General features: G+C 41.6%; 1 protein-coding gene across 1 annotated transcript; it reads right to left on the bottom strand.

The window, feature by feature from the left end:
- Positions 1–64: 64 nt before the first annotated feature.
- Positions 65–14,611, bottom strand: LOC111331304 (solute carrier organic anion transporter family member 4A1). The gene is made up of 10 exons (XM_022936385.2): positions 14,212–14,611; positions 12,532–12,716; positions 11,958–12,236; positions 11,619–11,860; positions 8,293–8,572; positions 7,824–7,977; positions 7,194–7,335; positions 2,921–3,099; positions 2,246–2,377; positions 65–1,670 (listed from the first exon to the last, which is right to left on the bottom strand). Exons 1-10 carry the CDS (start codon positions 14,400–14,402, stop codon positions 1,466–1,468), a joined length of 1,989 nt encoding a protein of 662 aa, XP_022792120.2. The 5' UTR covers positions 14,403–14,611; the 3' UTR covers positions 65–1,465.
- Between the last annotated feature and the right edge of the window lie 255 nt (positions 14,612–14,866).

Below are 14,866 nucleotides of genomic sequence, written 5' to 3'. Positions count from 1 at the left end.
TGCGCGAAAACGCGAGAAATGTAAGAGAAATGAAACGTTGGGAAATAAAAACCACACTCTGAAACAACATGACAAAAGCGTTTAATATGTTCAGTGAAGGACCATTAACAATATCAAGGAGATGGAGACAGAAACAATCAATAGAGGACAATAGTTCATCATCACGTTTATTTTCTAGTTCAACATGGAAGTAACGCACGGACCATTATTTTTCTGGAGGGGGGTATGAGAAATATTGAAAAAAACTGTTCGCGGGGTCTGAAAAGAAAAAATAAATTGTTTGCAACCGCCTCCTGGTTAGCTCAATTGGTTAGAGCGCCGCATTGTGTTGTGCGGAAAGTCAAGGGTTTGAACCCCGGTCGGACCAATACTCATTGTCTTAAAATAACTGAGGAGAATTTGCTACCTTTCTATAACATCAATGAAATGGATAGATATTCTAGTCTTCTTGGATAAGGAGGAACAAAATGGAGGTCCCGTCTCCTGCAGGGTTAATTAGGGTAGGAGATGTTAATTTCCCACACACGAGATTACTGTGTGATGGATGTCCTCCCCTGGGGTGGGATGTGTGGGGGGAAAAGGTGAGGTCGTTACATGGACTAAAGCGGCTGCCACAGGCGCCTGAAAAAGCTGACGTCCGATCTCAACCTTGGTAACACTGTAGACCTTAGCAATTCAGCCTATGCTGCTATTAAGGTATCGAATCATTCACTTTCACTTTCCGTGATAGGGTAAAAAAAAAAATGTTTTCAGAGAAGTAACGTAAGACATTAAAAATTATTATTACCAAAACTGAAATTTAAAAAAAATTAAGTAACAAATTGAAGCATTAGTAGAGGAATGAACAGAATTTGGGCACTAAAAGGTGGTCACTCTGTATTAAGCAAACAAAAAATCTGAAAATAGCTGAGTATTTCTTGGAAAATGGAAATTTATTGTGGCAGTTAAATCTCAACGTTACTTGTCAACATTTTGTCCCACTACAAAACTTCATATATCACGTATTTTCTCAAAACTGTAATAAATGAATAATATTCTGCAAGCTTGGCTATATTTATCATCGCTGCTTAATACATATTTCAGAACTCAAGGAATTACATGAACGACATAAACGAATAAACTCTAAAAAATGATATACGAAATGGTTCAAGCAGCCGCAGTTCTTGACATACATCACACATTCGTTGACAAAACGAAAAATTATGTTTGGGGAGACGTATAAGTTAAAAAAGAAAATGTCTGCAAAAGAAAATTTCTCATATCCCCCTCCAGAAAAATAATGGTCCGACCCTATTTCGAGAATGGTTCGCACTCAGATGGAATGTCTTTTTAGTGGTCAGCTCTTCAAAAAGGCCACTATAAAACTAAGTTTCAGATCTGATCGTGTGCAGATAAAGTACATTTAGTGATTCCCCTGAGTTTTGGGGTGGTTTCACAATTTTTTCCTTCACGTAAAACAAAGTCCTCACATAGATGTTTCGTAACAACAAAAACTTTCTTCGTCGTTCTCTTTCGTGTTCTTGTCAGCTGTGTTCTTTTCTCTTTGGCAAAAGAACCAACAAAGAAAAAAAGATGTGGCGGTGATGAATTTGCAGACAGCCATTACCGCGACCAGAACTTGAGCCAGCCCATCATGATCGTACTCAAGGCAAAATCCCCGGTGACCACACCTTAAAGTAGAAAAAAAAATTCATGGAGTGAGTTTTAAACCCCGTTTAAGCAATAGACAACTGTAAATCGTTGGAACTGGTGGGTTTGGACTTCAAGAACAATACATGACGCTTTTGGACAAAAGGTTGTGGAACAATGAAGGAACTGCCAGACTAATTCCAACCGTGTCGAAGAAGGATCGTTTCGCCTACGAGTCGTTTTGCTAACAACCAGTTCGCTAACGTCTTAGGTCGTTTCGCCAACGTCTCAGGTCAGTTCACTTTAAAAGTCTCATTGGTCGTTTCGCCGACGTTTTAGCCTTTAAGGCTATTTCACCAAGGTCTCTTCCGCATTTGCATTTGCATGATTTGCCTTAAGATTCACTTAGTTCCGGAGCTTCTTAGATGCACTTTGGTTCATTGTGGCAGTGAAACGACTCGTGCGCGAAACGACCGGTTATTTCTGAATGGCATCAGACGAATAAGACTTAACAGCAGTCACCCTCAAACGCGGACCCAGATCTCTAGTGCGTAACAGCACAATGAACACTTGTCCCGCGATTGATGATACACTATGAGACATAACATTAGAGTACCTTGAGCTCCAAAGGATGCATGTCTTGTCCAAGAGGGCTCCAAATATAATTGGCCCTGGGATGGCGCCAAGGACCCTCACAAGGTCCATCTGGAGTCCTAATGCGTATGACTGCTGACCGGGTGGTACACTCCTAAAATGATAGCGACTTTCTTCATTGCATTAAAGAGATCGAAATTTAAAAGCTTCCTTTTGTTTTTACTGCACATGACACCCACTGTGGACATAACAGATCCCCAGGCAGCAGTATACACTGGGCATTTCAGATACGAGCCTATAGGTACAGATGACCCAACTCGCCTGAGCCCACAGTACACAGATGATCCAACTCGCCTGATTAGTTCCTTGATGCTCCTTAATTAGAGCATCTGGCCCTTGAGCACGAAAAGTTGACGGGTTTGAATACTCACCAGAAACCTAAATAAATGTTACACACTCGCGACATATCAATCCCACGTCTGTTCTTCGAAATGTGCTGCCTGGTAGTTGGGTTTTAGCTTTGATATAAACTCTTTGAATAGGCGGTTAGATCTAACAAGTAAGCCTTTTAAAACCTCTATTTCAATTTCTGTGCAAACTCTCTGTGCACAATGTTCCCTTATAATGTAGAATCTATGTTGTCCTTTGGAATCGCGATCGGATGCAAATCTAAGTGGTTCTTTAGAAGGTTACATACCTCAAGGTGACTACCAACCCTGGAGTGTTATTCATAAACGTGAGTAACGGGGTCAAAGTCACAGCAACCATGAACAGAAGAAACTTGAGCCCGCAATCAATGTAGCAGTTGCCTTTCTTCACTTGTCTAGCGCTCCCACCAGATTTTGCAGCGCAAGCGCAGTTGGAGTAAAAAGATCCCTTTAAAAAGAAAAAACGGTCAAATTATATTATTGAGGCGGTTAATCATAAGAAGGAACTACCTAGCTAGTCAGACCGTCCTTTTTACAAGAGCACCATTTTTGATCGAGAAAGTGGCCTATGTTCATTAAGACAACATCACAATAGAAAAAAAAATAGCCAGTCTAAGACTGTATGTGGCTACTATTCAAGCAATTTTTAAAGCGTTGAAAAGAACTTGAAGTTGTAAGATGACGCTAGAAAGAAGTGTTACAAAAGATCTGTATTCACATGCCTAACGGAAAACCTGCCACATCTAAAGTATTCATAAGTGCCCTGTTTTCACAGAAAAATATAATTCCCAAATGCAGTGACTAATTGAAATTCATCCAATAATCATATTAAAACGAATTTTATATCAACAATAGTCATTATAAAAACTGATAGACTAATAGTAGCCAAAATCACAGGACAACCTCAAGAGGCCAAAATGGCAAAACGACCACTAGTAGCCAAAATGGCAAAACGGCCACTAGTGGCCAAAATGGAAAATCCGCCACTTGTGGCCAAAATAACAAGACGGCCTGATCGACTAATAGTGGCTAAAATCACAAGACGGTCACTGGCAAAACGACCACAAGTGGCAAAAATGGCAAAACGGCCACTACTGGCAAAAATATCAAACCGGCCACTACTGACCAAAATGGTAACACAGCCATTAGTGGCAAAAAAGGCAAAACTACAACTAGTGGCCAAAATGGCAAAACGGCCACTAGTGGCCAAAATGGCAAAACAACCACTAGTCGCCAAAATGGCAACTCAGCCACTAGTGGCAAAAATGGCAAAACGGCCACTAGTGGCCAAAATGGCAAAACAACCACTAGTCGCCAAAATGGCAACTCAGCCACTAGTGGCAAAAATGGCAAAACGGCCACTAGTGGCCAAAATGGCAAAACAACCACCAGTCAGCCAAAATGGCAACTCAGCCACAAGTGGCCAAAATGGCAAAACGGCCACTAGTGGCCAAAATGGCAAAACAACCACCATTCGGCCAAAATGGCAACTCAACCACAAGTGGCCAAAATGGCAAAACGGCCATGTAAATGTATCCTTTCAAGTTAGAATTTGCACTCGATTCCCGGGTTGATACACACGCATGCGATAAACACCAGACCAATATAGATTCTTTTCTTTCTTTATTTCTTTCCTTTTCTTTAAGGCGTTCTTATAACGAAGCGGTCAACTGAAATCATTACGTGAAGAAAGTACCAAGTATCATGCGATCATAGCTTTAAGAATAATATCAATTTGGTCAACGAGCACGTGGCAATTAAAAGAACCAAGAAAAGTAAAAAAACTAGCGATAAGTTTCGCTTTGAATCACAACTGCGAGTTAACATAGTCACAAAATAAATTGTTGTTTACCAAGCTTTGCGGGTCTTGACTTCTTTATCGAGAATTACGGTCTAACTTGTCTTCTACTAGAAACGGTCTTGATTACACGAGGTCTTATCCTGAACTGAAACGTTAACTATAATTTTCTGTCTTAAAATGAACAAACCACGGAGGCGTTTATCAAACCACAAAATATTTCGTAGCTTCTTCCGGAAGCGGTAACATTTCGCTATAACGGAAGCGGTTACAGGCCACTAGTGACCAAAATGGCAAATCCACCTTTAATGGCCAAAATGGCAAAACGATCACTTGTGACCAAAATCTCAAAACGGCCATTAGTGGCCAAAATCGAAAATCTGCTACTAGCAGAAATAATCGCTAGACAACCATTAGTGGCCAAAATGGAAAAACGGCCACAAGTAACCAAAAGGGCAAAACACCCAACAGTAACAGTAACGGTAAAATGGCAAAAAGACCACTAGTGGCCAAACTCGCAAAATGGCTACTAGTATGACAGGACGGAAAATGCGTGCACTGCAAGTACCCTCCCGTTGTCCCATACAAAGCCTTAGAAAACTTTCAGTCTAAGGCTTTGTATGGGACAACGGGAGGTACTTACAGTGCACGCATTTTCCGTCCTGTCAGAAGAGTGAGTGTGTCAAATCAATAAGTGGCCTCTAGTTGCCTAAATGACAAAACGGCCCCTAGTAACCAAACTAGCTAATCGGACACTAGTTATCTAAATGGCAAAACGGCCACTAGTGGGAAAATGGCAAAACTGCGACTACTGGCCAAAATGGCAAAACTGCCACTACTGGCCAAAATGGCAAAACGGCCACTAGTGGCCAAGATGGTCAAGGCAGCACTAGTGGCCAAAGTGGCCAAAACGGCCAATACTGGCCAAAATTGCAAATTGGCCACTAGTGGTCAAAATGGTAAAACGGCCACTAGTGCCAAAAAAATGGTAAAAGAGCCACTAATGGCCAAAATGGGAAAACGGCCACTAGTGGCCAAGATGGCCAAGACAGCACTAGTGGCCAAAATGGCCAGATGGCTATTAGTGGCAAAAATGGCAAACCGGGACTAGTGGCAAACATGGCAAAGCAACCACTAGTAGCCGAAATGGCAAAATAGCCACGAGTGGCCAAATGGGAAATCGGCCACTACTAGCCAAAATGGAAAAACGGCCACTAATGGAAAAAATGGCAAATTGGCCATTAGTGGCCAAAATGGCAAAACGGCCACTACTAGCAAAAATACCAAATCGGCCACTAGTGGCCAAAATGGCAACACAGCCAACTAGTGGCAAAAAAGGCAAAACTGCAACTAGTGGCTAAAATGGCAAAACAGCCACGAGTGGCCAAAATGGCAAACCGGCCCTTGTGGCAAAAATAGCAAAACTGCCACTAGTGGCCAAAATGGGTAATCTTCCTGACCACAAGTGGCCAAAATGGCCAAACGGCCATTAGTGGCCAAAACGATAAGGCAGCCACTAGTGGCCAAAATGGCAAATTGGCCACAAGTGGCCAAACTCAGAAAACAGCCACTAGTGGCTAAAATGGCAAAACGGCCATTAGTGGCAAAAATGGCAAAACTGCCAGTGGTAGCTAAAGTGGCAAAACAGCCACTTGTGGCTGAAATGGTAAAACGGCACTAGTGACCAAAATGGCAAAATGGGCCAATACTGGCCAAAATGGCAAAATGGGCCAATAGTGGCCAAAATTGCAAATCGGCCACTAGTGGCTGAAATGGCAAAACGGCCACTGGTAGGTAAAATGATAAAGCTGCCACCACTCGCATACTTGTCACTAGTGGCCAAAATTGGAAATCGGCTGCTATTGGCGAAGATGGCAAAACGGCCACTAGTGGCCAAAATGGCCAAACGACCACTTATGTCCAAAATGGAAAAAAAGCCACTAATGGCCAAAATGGCAAAACTGTCACTAATGGCCAAAATAGCAAAACGGCTGTTAGTGGCAAAAATGGCGAAACGGGCAGTAGTGGCCAAAATGGCAAGTCAGCCACCAGTGACCAAAATGGCAAAACGGCCGCTACTGGCAAAAATGGCAAAACTGTCACTAGCGGCCATAATGGTAAAACGGCCTGTGCGGGCTGAAATAGCCAAAATTGGAAAACGGCCTGTAGTGGCCAAAATGGCAAAACGGCCATTAGAGACCAGAAGAGCAAATCGGTCATTAGTGACTAAAATGGCAAAACGGCCACTTGTGGCAAAAATGGCGAAACTGCCACTAGTGGCTAAAATGGCAAAACGGCCACCAGTGGCCAAATATAATTTGCAATCGGCCATTTGTGGCCAAAATGGGACATTGTCCGGTTGTGGCCAAAATGGCAAAACGGCTGCTAGTGGCAAAAATGGCAGAACGGAAGACGGCCATTAGAGGCCAAAATGGCAAAACGGCCACTGGTGGCAAAATGGCAAAATGGCAAAATGGCCACGAGTGGCCAAAGTCTCAAAATGGCAACTAGTGGTCAAAATGGGAAATCCGCGGCGACTACTTGCTAGAATCTCATAAAGGCTACTAGTGGCCAAGATGGCAAATCAGCCAATTGAAGCCAAAATGGGCAAACGGCCATTGGTGGCCAAAATTGCAAAACGGGCAGTAGTGGCAAAAATGGCAAAGCTGCCACTTGTAGCCAAAATGGAAAAACGGCCACTAAAGAAACGCGTTTTAGACTGCATCGTATATATTATATCGTACCTTGGTTGTTGTATTTATTCTATTGCAGCCTGCGTGACATGGTGAAAAATAGTTTAGCGGTCCATCGCAAACAGGAGTATAATCCATTTTACCGCAGTTACAGGCTTGGTTACATGGCACTGAGAGCTGATGGGGATCGGAACTATTTAGAATCAAGAATATGATCGAAAATAATATTTGCTGCCCACTATGAAAGTAAATTTCTTTTAAGTAGTGACCATCTTGATGCGACTTAGTGTGCGTATCAAATGTGATGCTTTATGATATTAAGAAGCATGATTTTTTATAAGAATATGGCAATCCGGCGACATCATTAGTCGACACAGAACACCCATGTGGCAACGTTTAAGAAAGTATTAAAACTGAAGTGAAGTTGCACAATTTCAGAAAAAAAAGTGTATCATGATATAGCCCCAGCCCCCCTCCCCGAGCAGAGGGGTTAAAAGAATGATGTTGAGGAGAGAATTGGTCCACTTTTGTCAGAATATTGCGATTTCAAAGCTGATGTCGCCGATTGTTAGTTCAGAATTTGAATGCGTACTTCATAATCGGATGAAGCATGCTCGCATTTAAGATATGACGAAACTTATGGACCTACTATACGAGGGCCCTGTGTTGTTTTTTTCTCACCTGTTGGAATACAGGGCATTAACACCCGCTATACTTGGAGTGTTGCATCTAAGGAGGAACGCACCGCAGCTAACAAGTCCCAACAAAGCAACAATAAAGCACATTCTGGCGGAATCAGTCATGTTAAGTTTCAGACGTTTGTTGATGTATGCCCCTGCAACAAAAGGAAAGTAGGTTGTAAGCTATGTGAGTCCTGGTTCAAAACTGCCAATCTAAAAGCGAGGTAAATTATTCTTGTAAAGGGTAAAAAATGTAAAAAGATCGCCGATGAAATGGTCAGGGACACACTACTAAGCACGATAGTGTAGACCGTTATCTAGACGCCCTGGAGAATTTGTGGATAGGTACGAGGCATCGGAGACACGATGTATGTGCAGCATACGATCACAATGTCACTCTGAACCTCTGATCCCCCACCCCTCCCCCCTTCTACGTCAGTAACATGTCATGAATTCAACTTTCGACTTACCAAATATGTTTCCGCAAAATGCAGATGGTACTGCTACTAAGCCATAAAGCAGGGCTGCTCTTGCTGGGGGCTGATAAAACTGTGTCTCAATTACTTTGGGAAGAAACGCTCCGGTAATTGCAACAACGAAACTTTCCAGGCATGCCCCCACAGTTACGAAAAGGAACGGGAGACTAGAAAATACCAGTTTTGTAGCTTTAGGAAGATCTTTTAGTCTGGAGTATCCAATATCATCTTTTGGAATAGATTCATGATTATTGTCACTATCTTCTTTACTAGCCTGAGAAGGAACGCAAACTATCAGATACTCAACAACAGGAAATTGCTACACAAGTCATCCAGCATTTATTGTAAAAACATCAGTCCTAAATATTGGACTTGCGGACCACCTTCCTTTAATTATTCAGCGTAAATACGCCAAACAAAGAAGAGATTGTGAGTCAGAACATACGACAATTTCCTATCGGGAAACAAAGAACTTGAATTTAGATGAGCTCCTTCAATCACTGGAACGTATCCCTTGGGACACTGCATTCGTATTTGAAGACATTGACGATATTTTGAATGCCCTTGAGAGTATGCTCAATGAGGTTCTCGATCAGCATTTGCCCTGGAAAAACAGGCGAGTAAAGAGGCAAAACCAGCCCCCTTGGATGAATGATGAAATTATGGATTTGATACGTCAACGAGATGATCTGCTGAAAACAGCCCGTTGTACAAACCTTTCAATCGACTGGTCTTTGTACACTCGTGCAAAATGCAAAACGTCAAATTTGATAAAGTATGCAAAACGATGTTTCTTCCAGGAAACAATAGATAAGAACAAAGGGAACCCCAAAGGAATCTGGAGGGCGCTTAAGACTTTAAGCGGTGTTAAGAATGACCCAATTTCTATCAGACAATTAATTACGGTGAATGGCGTCGTAACAGATAAACAAGAAATTGCTGAAAATATGAATGACGCTTTTATCAACATTGCTTCACAGATTACCCCTGACAGTCAGCACGTCGCAGACTTAGTTTTTGATGATCTGGCTCTCTACGAATTTGTAAAGTCAAAGTCAGGCAATCAATCCTTTGAAATACCACCTATTACTGAGACGCAAATGCTTGATCTCATTAAAAAGATCCCTTCAAGTAAGGCAATTGGATGTGACGGCCTTAGTGCGAAGGTGCTTAAGTTAGCGGCATCTGTTCTGGTCCACCCCCTTTGTCGCCTCATGAATCTTTCCATCTCCACTGGATGTTTCCCTTCGTCATGGAAAACCGCTCAAATTACTCCCTTATTTAAAAGTGGCTCTCGTGAAGACACAAGCAACTATCGACCAATTTCTGTATTACCCGTTCTTTCTAAGATCCTTGAACGACACGTTGCAACATCTCTCCGCAAACACCTGCACAGCTATGATTTGCTATACAACCTCCAGTCAGCTTTTCGTCCTAATCACTCCACGGAAACGGCACTGATTAAATTAACTGATGAACTGCTCTTTAATATGGATAATAATATGGTAACTGGCTCAGCTTTTGTCGATTTTAGAAAGGCTTTCGACGTGATAAATCACGAGCTTTTACTTAAGAAGCTATCTATTTATGGATCAAACGATATATCATTAAAGTGGTTTGGGTCATATCTCACTGAGAGAAAACAATATGTGCGTATAAATGGCTGCTGTTCTACCAGTAAGCAGTTGCTACAAGGATGTACCTCAAGGATCAATTTTAGGACCCATTCTCTTCTTATTGTTTGTAAATGACATGCCTTTAAGTATACGTGATTCAACACTAGACGTTTATGCTGACGACACAACCTTATCAAAATGCTCTAGCTGGGAAAATGTTCCTCATCTGACACAGGCTTTAAATCAAGATCTCAAACGTTTAGATGAATGGTCAGCACGAAACAAAATGTTCATTAACTCTCAGAAAACGAAGTCCATGCTGGTAACAGACAAACGTTTGCGGAACCTTCTCGCCTCTACCTCAATAGATGTTAGCTTGAATGGAAGCAATATCGAACATGTTACTGATTTCAAACTACTTGGGATAACATTGGATCAGGATCTTTCATTTAATCGCCAAATTGAGGAGCTATGCAAAAAGTTGGCGAAACGTATTGGACTCCTTCGTCACATGTCCTTATCTGAAACGCAATCAACGTGACATATACTACTCTACGATCATTAAACCTGTAATGCTTTACGGTAGCACGACATGGACTTCTTGCAGTAAAGAAAATCTTTTGAAAGTCCTGCGTCTTCAAAAACGTGCGGCTAGAATTATCCTTGATGCCGAAAGAACAGCACCTTCTGTCGGCTTATTTAACACCTTAAAGTGGGTTCCTTTTTATGCTGAATCATACGTCAATCGATGCGCTCTAACCTACAAAAGGCTTAATGGAAATACCCCGGAATATATAAATAATATTCTTATCAGAAACTCTGACACTCATAATAGACAAACCCGTTTCTGTAATTTAAACTTAATGTGCCCGCGTTTTAAGAGAAGTTCTGAAGGGGGTCGAGCGTTTGCTGTGCGAGCCACGAAAGAATGGAACAAATTAAGTGTGGACATCAAACAGAGTACCAGTGTAAAACGTTTTAAGCGTTCCCTTTTTAAAATAATTTTAGATAATCAAATTCTTAGCAAATTATTCCTGTAATTTTTTTTATATTTTTAAATATTTTATGATGTATATAGGTTAATTATTTTATTTTAATTATTCCTAATATTGTTACGTTTGTTACAATTCCTTTTTTTTCCGAATTTTAATTTTCGAGGGCCATTAGTTTATCAGTTTCATTACTGTCACATGTTACCCTCGTTAAATAAAGTCTTACCTACCTACCTAAAACTGAAATTTGATTGAAGAAGATAATCGCACGAGTAAGAATAATCTTGAAAAAAATATATATCGGGGGTATGAATGACGCCTCGACAACCAGATGTAAAAGGGGGAACCGTTCCTATTAAGGACGTTTTCTCTTTGCTCTAGAATTGCATCAAGTTTCGTGCACTTATTTTAAATATCAAAGTTATTGTGCGAAGCAGCCTCCACATACGGGGCCGTTGAGCGGACAAGGATGGGAGGGGGGGGGGGCGGCGGAGGGAAGGGGTAGCAAGACTCTCCACAACGCAGAGGACGGACGGAGTGCCCCCATAGTACATATGACTTGGAACGATAAGCTAAAAGGGTTTTTACTCTGTAGAGAACACGGGTAAGACAAGCGCTAGAAAAAAATTTAGCGCTGAAGGGCGTCCTTGTGCATGCGTGACTTCTTGTGTCAGCATGACCACGAGTGGAAAGATCTGTAGAATTTACCTACCGCACTGGTCGCAGTGTTTGTGGCAGATATATCTAATTCTCTTCGTTTCTTTGTAAGAGGAAACTCCTTTGGGAATCCTAATATCCAAATGCTCCAGAACACGCAGATCGCACCAAATATGGCAAAGCCTATCCACCAGTTCCCCACCCAACGTTTATCCTGTATGGTCAGCGAGGTCTGGACACCAGGCTCAACGAACATTAAAAGAAATCTGGAGATCAATACGAAACCCACAGCAGCGCCTAAAAAACAAAGGAATAACTATTCAAGATAAGATAAATATTTTTAGTTCGGCCATTGTAAGAGTGATGTTTATCATCAATTATCATGGTAACTTACCAAGAATTCCACTGGCCACAAATATGCCAACGTACATTGGCGTCACCTTGGCTTTGACATTTTCATCCATGTATGGGATTCCCAACGCGTACATCGGAGTGCAACCTGCTCCAGCTACAACCATTCCCAGCACGAAAAGCGCGTAGTAGAGAGTGTTTCCACCTGCGGTTTCTTCCTTACATTGGTTCTTTCTAAGTTGATCGGTGCGATTTGCCCAGCAAAGTCCGACGTCAGTGACTCTTATATCGGTAATACTCGTGTTAGAGTTTGTAATGATGGCTGATGCGACAATAAAGAAAAATCCATGTCAAATTCAGAAAAAAAAATCCGGCTATGTCGTGCAAACGAATGGGTCTAATCACTGTGGAATCCTTGGTTGGCAGGGATGGAGGCACAGCCCTTGAGATAAAAGGAGAAAGAGCAGGCCGTAAACAAAGGGTGGGTATTGTACAAAAGAAAAGAGCAAAGAAGCAAAAAGGTTTTGCAAGGGAGGGGAGAGGGCAACTACCAAGACAGGTTCAACTTTCGTCAAATTTTGTTGCGAACTGTGTGAATGTCAAACTCTTTCACTTACCTGTGGCGTCGTATGGAGGCGAAACAAAATGAGGCAACATGAAGATAAAGAATCCAACCCCCATTGCAAACAAACCCCAGGCACAAAACAGCGGTTTCTTCCTTGAGCCCCCGATGTAGCTGATCAGAGGAGTAATGATCATGGCTGCTATGTCGTAACTACTTGTCATCATACCAATCATATAGCTGCGACAATCAAAAACAGGAGTATTTCGGTTGAGAGAGAGACACACTACGAGATTTTCTCATCTTTTAGTTTTTAAGTGCATGAGCTAACCGCCTCCCGGTTAGCTCACTTGGTTGAGCTCCAGACTGTTGTGCGGGAGGTCGAGGGTCCAAGCCCACACAAGATTACTGTGATGTGGTCTGGCCTGTTTACTGGGAATTGGGGGATGGGGCATCTGTTAGATTCGCCTTTAATTGATTGTGAACTGCTTAGCAGTCTGGTAAAAGTCCCCCACACAGTGTTGTAAAGCGCCATGAGCTCAGGATATGAGCGCTATATAAACAAAAGTTATTATTATTATTATTATTAGTAGTAGTAGTATTATAGTTAATTACTTTTAAGTCGTTATTTTGAGTTATTCCATCTTTAACTATACTTTCAGACGACTTCAAGTTGCAATTGAGTGTCACAGGACCTAAACCTAAGGAATAACAACCACCAGTTAGGACGAAAGAAAACTTTGGCAATGAGAACTCAAAGTAAAAAGACAAAAATATTTTAAAGTACGAGAGAACGCAAGAAACTAAATCGTGGCTTGTTTTTGTTTGCTGTTTTGTTTTTTTTTTTAAATTGGTTAAAAAAGTTGCGCCAAACGTTTTAGACTAATAACAGAGAGAAGTAAAGCAAAACTGAAGTCAGGGTTAAAAGATAATTTAATGCAGCTTGCTATTTCAACTTGCGCACATCAGGCTGCTGGACAATTTTGTAAACATGCTGATATGGCTGCTAAATTGGTTATACCAGGTTAGGCCTATGACATCTTCTCGACCAAATATTGGCCAAATATTGGCCAAATATTGGCCAAATCTCTCTTGTTTTAAAGGAAACGATGTATGAAGGGTATTCCATTAGTTAAGGAAAAAAACTCAGCTCCATCATATCACTTTGAAAGAGCAAAGTCGGAAAACGGAAGGTTGGTAAATTTTATTCATCTGACTGTTGTTGAAACGGACTTCAGAATTTAAAGGCGACGAATGCTTAAATGATCAAGCGGAGATCGAGCGTTACTAATTACAGAGAATTTCTATGGAACAAGAGCAGCTTTGAGAGACATTCTGACGAATGGATGTGTAAAGAGACAACCACGATTTACCCCTACGGAACTGTCGACCTAATCAACCTAGAATCATGCGGTTTTTTTTTTTCAGGAGGCTTAAAAGCATACCAGTGAAAGATGGCCCATGCGCTCCGCCGAAGAAGAAAACATCGGATCAGAGGGGATAGTGGTTGAAAATCAACTGTTTCATTTGCTCGCGGACGCAAATCAGCAGTTCTTAAGAAACTGACTGCTAACCCGAAACAATATTTATCATAGTTCCGCTGATTGAAAGCAAGCATGAGCAGAATCTTCTGTGCTACTCTTAGAAAACATCATTTTGCGGTATAATTAATGCGAATTATACAGTCACACTTCAGTGCCTGGAGTAAGTTATGCAGTTATACAGTCACACTTACCTGGAGTAACCAAACCGCCTCTCAATCGTGCTGATCGAGCCTGGGTAGACACCATTAACAATGATGCTTTGGGTGAAAAAATACTGGCTCAAGAAAAACAGAAACCATTTTGGAGTGTTGAGAAACTGTAGCAATGACGGACGAAATCTAAGCCATCCATACGATAACTGTTTATCTTCAGTTGCTGCCATGTTGATTGTGTAACACTGGAGAAGAATCTTCAGGAAACCCTCAAAGCTCCGAAGATGCAGTTTTAAGCCGAACGTTCTTTTCAGAATGTTGGTGAGAGTTGTATCGGTCACCTCACAGTCACGAACGGTGGACACGAACGGTCTGCTTTGTGACCGTGTAAACACTTGATGACACCGAATATGTAAGCAACTCGACCGTGGAGTACAATGGAAATTAGAGATCACAATAGTAACGAAATATGTATAAACACCAAGAGCCATGGCTCTTGATAATCACGGAATACTACAGCCCTGGGAAAGCAGGATCGTAAACTAAATAAATAATGCGTTTGCGCAGAGATATCTGGGATCGCTACGGGGCAAACATTGCAGCCCGCTAGAAAGAAATACATGGCGATCGGCAGTTTCGATGTTGAAAAAACCGATTTTTGAGAGAGATTGATGCTTTTTCGCCGCAGTTTTAT

Source organism: Stylophora pistillata, chromosome 13 (genome assembly GCF_964205215.1).
Source record: "Stylophora pistillata chromosome 13, jaStyPist1.2, whole genome shotgun sequence".
In the NCBI taxonomy this organism is placed as follows: Eukaryota; Metazoa; Cnidaria; class Anthozoa; order Scleractinia; family Pocilloporidae; genus Stylophora; species Stylophora pistillata.
The sequence above is the reverse complement of the archived record's forward strand: the minus strand, read 5'-3'. Positions and strand labels throughout refer to the sequence as shown.